Genomic DNA, 7,420 nt, shown 5'->3' with positions numbered 1-7,420 from the left:
AAGAAAAATAAAAAGCTCTTTGAATCCCCTGCCTGAAGAAAACAGACCCTGAAATAAGAAAAACAAACACTTTAGCTGGAGTGTCATAAAATAATTCATTTATTTACGGAACTATATATAACTTCACATCCAATGTACATTCCCATCCACGTTTCGCACAGTAATAAACCTTTAATCCCTCTTAGTTTTAGTGTTTTACATGTCGGAGTGAAAGCTGCATGTGCGTCAACTCAACATTCAGTCCGCGTTCGTCTTCTCAGAGCGGACAGTGACATTTAATCTGAGGTAGATTCAGTAAATTCAATAATTCTCTACAAGAAACGTCAACAACAGCCGGTAGTATAGTTTACAGTACAGTAATACTGGGATAATAATGTTTTTAAATATTCGGACTGACCGCCAAATTCAGCGGGATGAAAAAGTGACAAAAAATAAATTTTCCCTTCAATGTGTTTCCTCTGGGCTCAGGGAGTATTTCTGGACCTGCTGGATATATTTTCACGTTATTTTATTTCATTTCATTTCATTTTATTTTATTTTATTTGTGTCTTATAAGACACGACATCACAAAGAAGCCCGTCTGGTTAACATACATTACATACATAACAATACATTAGTTTGCTTGTTATTATCTGGTATTTATTAGTTGCTAGAGATGTAACAATAAATCAAATATCACAATAAAAAAAATCTTAATTTTTTTGCGCATGTGTAGGTCATGGCTTGCTACTTTTATTTCATTTTATTTAATTAAAGAAGGAAAGCTGAAGCACTTTAAGTTAAAAGAAATTTTAAAGGAGCAAAATGCTGTAAACATCACGTGTATTACTTAATAAAGAACATTTTCTATTATCCTATTATTTCTATTTTTTATATCATAATAAATATCATGACATATCGTGAATTTTTGGTATTGTTACATCCCTATTTATTGATCCTTCACAATCAGAATATCAACTTTTGATGTAACCTCATGTGAGGTAATTCATCATGAATGTGTGATTCTTGTTTTATTAAATTTTCGCATTAAAAATGTACAAATTATAGAAACTTTCAGGCCAGACTGAGTAATAAAATAAACCAAAATAGAATAAAATAAAATAAAATAAATCACGATTTATGCAAAATCGTTTGCCTTCATTATGATTTCATTTCCCAGCGGCAATGAACCAATTCACAGCACGCTGCCAACAAAATAAAGGTGTGCCAGAGGTGTTTTCTTAAAGCTAGAATTTGAGTTGAGATAATTCAGCGTCATAACTGCTTTTTGATTGGACAAAAATCGACCAATCACACCTGTCATCTTTGCTAACGCAACACAAACACTCTCCTGTGATTTGGTCTAATTTCCGAAATAATCCTGCGCCAGAAAAAGAACACAACTTCCGTCGCAAAAATTAAAACGTCAAAAATAATTTCATTGTTCTGCTTTGTAATTGCGTCTCTCTCGTGTCACAACATTTACTCCGCTTGCTAATTGTTTTGATTTATTTATTTTCCGCTCCAGCGCCGTTAATGTGGAAAACACCACCAACTCGACGCCAAAGCAGATAAAAACACATTTTAGGGGAGACAGATGTTTTCTGACACTGTGGCAACATCTGGTCTACAGTACTGGAGGGCTGGAGACATCAAAAAGCAGAAATACCACAAATATCAAACACATACAGTCACATGGCAGCGTCCACTGTGTTGATTTCCTCCGCCGTTCACTTGTTTCTTTGTTTGTTTGCATGTTGTCCTTTAATTCTCTCCCTTTTTGCGCATCATTGAACGTGCACAGCGGTGTGTTTGGGTTCAGACAGTCAGTGGTTTTTATCTGATTTGAATCCAGAGTCTCCGAGGAGGTTTTTTGAGGGGGGGGGGGGAAGGAGGAGGAGGAGGAGGAAGAAGAGGAGGGAGGTCACTGGTTGAGCTCCAGAGCCCAGACCTGCTGCGGCCACCCGGTCCGGCCTTTCACCTTCTTCTCGGCTCCTAAAGACTCCTGCAGGCCGTCAGTCTGCGAAAAACACCAAATTATCAACAAACACAACGAGCTCAACCTCAGTTTGTTCAGTCTAGTCAAGTGAGAGTCACTATACTATTGAAATATTAGATTTGAGGGAGCCTGTAGGTAAATTTTATGAGTCTATTAGAAAACTTTAGTCTATTTTATATGTCCAGTGGCCTGTTTAGTATAGATGTACCAGCAAAATAATCCTCTGCTGTAACGGCATTTGTCTTTATGAACCTGCGAAAATGCTTAAAACCTAAACTAAACCAAACTAAATATTTCCTGTGATGTCCCCACGCGACATATTAACAGGTCATCATAAGTTAACTTTCCTCTGAGAGTCTCATTGAACTGGAAAGTCTGTGACAAGTCCTGCTTTGGACATCACAGCCTGTCATTAAGAGAAAGTCAGTGAAACTTTTAGATCAAACCGAACCAAAATAATTTATCAAACATGGAACAAAATATCGTGCACTTAACTATGCATTAAATTATGTAGGCTACTGAGATACATTTAAAATAATAATTGAGTACTGATATGATTAAACAAACCTTTCATCTGCACGTTTTGAAGCCAGTGAGGTTATCCGATCACAAACTATGACACACAAACGAAAAAATACTTCAACAGGTACAGAGCTGGAGACGTGAGCGACCACTGAGCAGAAGAGGAGTCATTTAAACTGAAGGTGTGGAGAAACAGAAACCACTTTTGACTGATTGGCTGCCATTGATAACGCATTAAACATTAAGAGTTACAAAGTAACTAATACTCTGAGTAGTTTTTTGAGAAGATACTTTGTAGCCAGCAGTTTTATTTAGTTGAGTAATATTTCTGTAATGTAACAGTACTTGATTTTACTCTTTCAAACACTGCAAAATATATCTTATATAATGTGTAGGCTAATATCAAATTAATCAGACAATGAGCTTTTAGCTTTCACAGTTTACTGGGTTTTTTGTTTGTTTGCTTGCTTGTTTTAAATCTTATTTGCAATCTACGTTGATTGTGGTGTTTTGTTTTGTTTTTAATATTGTCTAATTGTCCTGTTTTTGTCTTTTTAGTAATCCATGTCGATTGTAGTGAGTTTTCACACCGTTAGAACATAAAATATTGTTACAAGATTAAAACTGAATTTTAGTGTTATAATTAAACATGAGACTATCTGTAATTGGCCGTATATGACAAGCTAGTAAATCCACCTTATCAACCTTTATATGTCTATAATATGTGAAGCAATAATTTGAACATAAAAATACAACTATAGTTTTTTAAAAAAAATATAACTAATGTAGACTGTTTGTCGTTATGACGACCAGCAACTCGAGATACAGTCAAAATGTGAATTATTTCAGCGTGACTGAAGATTTAATGATCTAAATCTATCAACAAGAGCAGAACATGATCGTTAAACATTATTTTTTAATAAGGAACTGTTGATTTCAAGTTTCATCAGATATTGCCTTGTTGTAGTGGCTATAACAGGCCTATAACAGGCTGCACTTTATAGTTAACAGAATCATATTTTGATCTTTTATTTAAAAAATATAATTAAATGATATTTTTCTAGCCTAGTTATAATTCCGACACTAATCACACTGAGACAAGGAAAACAGAAAATCCTATTTATATATATATATATATTTTTATTCATTCATATTATTTATGACTTTTTTCTTTTCTTTTTTTTTCACTTAAAGGCTCCTGTAGTCTGATAAATTCGAGCATATAGTTAATAAATATCTGATTTCCATTTTATCTATTTACTACTTTATATACTATTTAACCTTTATTTAACCAGAGGAGCCCCACTGGGATTAAGAATCTCTTTTCAAAGGGAGACCTGGCCAAAACAGCCAACAGCAAAAAACAATGTTGCAGAACACAAAAGGATATTTAAAAATAAATATATACTCGATAAATAAGCACCGACAAATGACATTTCAAAAGAGAAACACTGACATCTTAAGGAATCAGCCTGTAATTCTTACATTTGGATTCAAACACATTTTCCAGGCCTCGGTGACTCTGAAACTAGAATTAATGATCTGAGAGTGTTTCGGTTGAAGTTATTTTGATCATCATGAGAGTTTCGCAGGCTTCTACAATCTTAACTTACCGACTCCCGTTTTCTTTTCAGATCCCGGTTTTCAAATTTCTTAATCTCGGCCTTAAAGCCCTCCGTCTCCCCGGAGTCTTTGGCCAGGACGTCCATCAGATAGGCGATGTAACTGGTCGCCAGGCGTAAAGTTTTAATTTTCGACAGTTTCGTGTCCGCGGGGACGTTGGGGATACACTCCCTCAGCTCGGCGAAAGCTGTGTTGATGCTCTCCGTCCGCCTGCGCTCCTTCTTCGGCCCGGACGTCCTCCTCTTCCCCATCCCCGCCGTGTGGAGCCCCTCCAGCCGGGCGTCGTGCGTCATTCCGGGCGCTCCGAGTTCCGCGGCCGGGTAGGGCGTCTGGATCTGGAAGTCCGCGGGCACCTCGCCGTGGTTCACCACCCAGCTCTGGAAGTAGGGCGCGTCCTGGTGACAGCGCTGGACGAACGGGAAGGGTTCGTGCATCAGGTGGTGGTGATGCTGGTAGCCCCCGATGAGGTTCATGTTGAGCGGGAGAACGAATGTGCTCGCTGCCGTGATTTCCGTCGCCCTCGGTCTCTCTCTGCTGCTGCTCTGCTCGGGGATCTACAGCCGACAGAACTCATTCAAGACTTAAATATGAATCCCCTTAAATGCATTAACGAGTCGAGCCAAACAACCACCAACTTTTACATCGTCGTCATTCTGAAAGCGACTTCAGCCGATATGAAACAGGCCGTGAAAAGTTTGTAAATCCAAATCTCTGCCGATGTGCGTTTTGGACTCCAACTTGTTTCTCTTTCTTGCGATCTTTCTTTCCCGGAGACGTTGCTCTGATTTTGCCCAAGAAATTTGACCCCGATGAAGGTGTGAGGCCCCCAGGTTTATATGATTTGGATGTCAGCGTGGAGAGCAGGCAGCCAATAGAGGAAAGCGCCCAGGATGGGAGGAGTGTCTGGAGAGGTTTGCAATAACATGCGCCATGGTGCCCTAATCTCACGGCACTGCATAAGGAGCAAATATCTGCTGGTTGGAGTTATAACACAGACGTGAACATGTGAGGGGAAAGGTGGTTTCAGTATCCAAAGTTTTGTAAGAAAAAATATTTTTGTGATTGCGAGTGTCCCCCTTTTGTGTTGGAGATGTTTTACGCACAGACTTTACGCACACTCTGTTTTGGCTCAGGCTGTTTATTAGGTGTGATTTTTGTAATTCAGTGGAAAAATATGATTACCTCTGTTATTTTGTTTGTAAACTCGTGGTCAATCATGTAGGAAATTAAACTACATGAACTCAACAGGGATTAAAATCAGGAATTCTGTTTTTTAGACGTTTTGCATGAAAAAAGGAAACAATCAAATAAAACTGTTCTCTGGCTTTGTGTGTCTACAGATGTTTTAATCCATCGTGGATTTGTTTCAACATTGGTGCGGGGACATATATTAAGCAGGGGTCATTCTCCAAGAAATTTGCATCAAACACTTAATTTCCTGTATTCTCGTCATTTTTACGCACCAGTCTATGACTTTTCTGTGTCAGTTTGAAGTGGGAGTGTTTATTTTATCCTCATTTGTGTAACGAAAATCACGGAAGCTCTCATGCAAGCGGCATCTCAAAATAAATCCTCTCCTTTATGGACACAATAAAATATCACAATATTTTTGACCAAATACCTGTGGGGTGTCTGTCTCCTCCATCCCCCCAAAATCTATGCCTATGTAACAATGGATGGCATTTTTTTTGATAATTATATTAATAACATGGTAGTTTATCTAATTAAATCTCATTAGAGCTACAACAGTTAACTGAATAATCAGTTGTCAGCTATTAAATTAATCTCCAACTAACCTGATAATCGATCAATCAGATTGAGTAATTTTTATTTTTTTAAAAAAGTCAAAAATTTCCGAGTCCTCCGTCTTTAATCTGAATATTTTCTGTTTTTATGGGAGACTATTTATCTTTGGGTTTTCAACAAAAACAGTTTTTCACAATTTTGCGACATGTTATACATCAAACAACTAATCAATTAATTGGTTTGAGTAATTCAATCTTAAATGTAAATAGTTTCCGGTTCTTTACCCCTATATGACGGTAAACTGAATATCTTTGGACTGTTGACAAAACAAGATGTAATCTTGGACTTTGGGAAACACGGACAAACTGTTTTCACAATTTTCTGACATTTTATAAACAAAACAACTGATCGATTGATCAAGAAAATCATCCTAAAATAATCCTTGGTCGCAGCTCTAAATTTCATGCATAAATAAACTCTGGAACTATGAAACTGTTTGTCTCTGTTGTTTGTGTCTTTCTTTGTAGTTTCTTAAGTCTGTTAATTGTTTGAATATTTTCTAGGATTTTTTCTTATTTTCTTAAATGCGTAAAGCTCGTTTTTTTTATGCGCACACATTATCAGAGTCTCTCCTTTTCCAGTAACAATAACATGAAATAAGGTATTTGTCAGAGCGCTGTGCTGGGAAGTGTAAATGAACAGTATGATTAATTCTTTTTTTGGGACAGACCCTCAGTCCTGTTGCGGCCTGTTGTCATCATACCTCAGCAGTATAAGGGGGGGGGAGAAAAAGGCCCACAGCGCCTTTATCTCCGCATTAATTCCCCTGCAGCTCCTCCTCCTCCTCACACACTAAACATATCATCTTATCTCCATCGCCTAAAAAACATTATCCCATTACATTACATGACCTTGACGCTATTTAGAAACCATTTACGGCCGCGTCTTATCTAAATACAGCCATAAATCAGGAGGTGTCACCCCGCAGCAGCAGAACGCTTACATGTATTCCATAAAAGCTCTCCTGACCTGCTCACTGTTTACAGCACGGCCGTGTGCGGCATATTTCACCGTCCAGCCCGTGTGACAATAAATAATCATCAGTCACAACTTTATGCCCCTTATTTTACAGGCATGTACAGAAATATGCACGGAAATATTTCCATAATATTCATATAGTTCTTATTATTTAAACATCTTATAGTACTTTGTCTTTTTTTTCCTATTTCCTGTGTCATTCTTTCATCTTCATATTGACATAACGTCTATATTAATGGTATTTCTAAAAGGATAGAATAGGCATAATAATAATAATAACAATAATAATAAGAAGAAAAAGTCTCTTGTGACAGTATTTCAATATTCTCTGAATTTTCCAACCAATAAAGTCTGTTGCACTATAGAACTGCAACAGTTTGTCTACTAATCTATTAGTTCACTGTAAAAAAAAAAGTCATTCAGGAATTAAGTGAAATCAACTTAACTTTCCACGTTAACTTGATGTAAATATAAACCTTTGAATACTCTCAAATTAAGTCAATTAAAAGCTTC

General features: G+C 37.2%; 1 protein-coding gene across 1 annotated transcript; it reads right to left on the bottom strand.

The window, feature by feature from the left end:
- Nucleotides 1-782: 782 nt before the first annotated feature.
- On the bottom strand, nucleotides 783-5,566 carry LOC146319445 (heart- and neural crest derivatives-expressed protein 1-like). Its single transcript, XM_084730041.1, has 2 exons — nucleotides 4,114-5,566; nucleotides 783-1,999 (listed from the first exon to the last, which is right to left on the bottom strand). The coding sequence occupies exons 1-2, from the start codon at nucleotides 4,594-4,596 to the stop codon at nucleotides 1,904-1,906; spliced, it is 579 nt and encodes a 192-aa protein (XP_084586167.1). The 5' UTR covers nucleotides 4,597-5,566; the 3' UTR covers nucleotides 783-1,903.
- Between the last annotated feature and the right edge of the window lie 1,854 nt (nucleotides 5,567-7,420).

The sequence above is a fragment of the Lutjanus erythropterus genome, chromosome 11 (assembly GCF_056507025.1).
Source record: "Lutjanus erythropterus isolate fLutEry1 chromosome 11, fLutEry1.hap2, whole genome shotgun sequence".
Taxonomy (NCBI): domain Eukaryota; kingdom Metazoa; phylum Chordata; class Actinopteri; order Lutjaniformes; family Lutjanidae; genus Lutjanus; species Lutjanus erythropterus.
The sequence above is the reverse complement of the archived record's forward strand: the minus strand, read 5'-3'. Positions and strand labels throughout refer to the sequence as shown.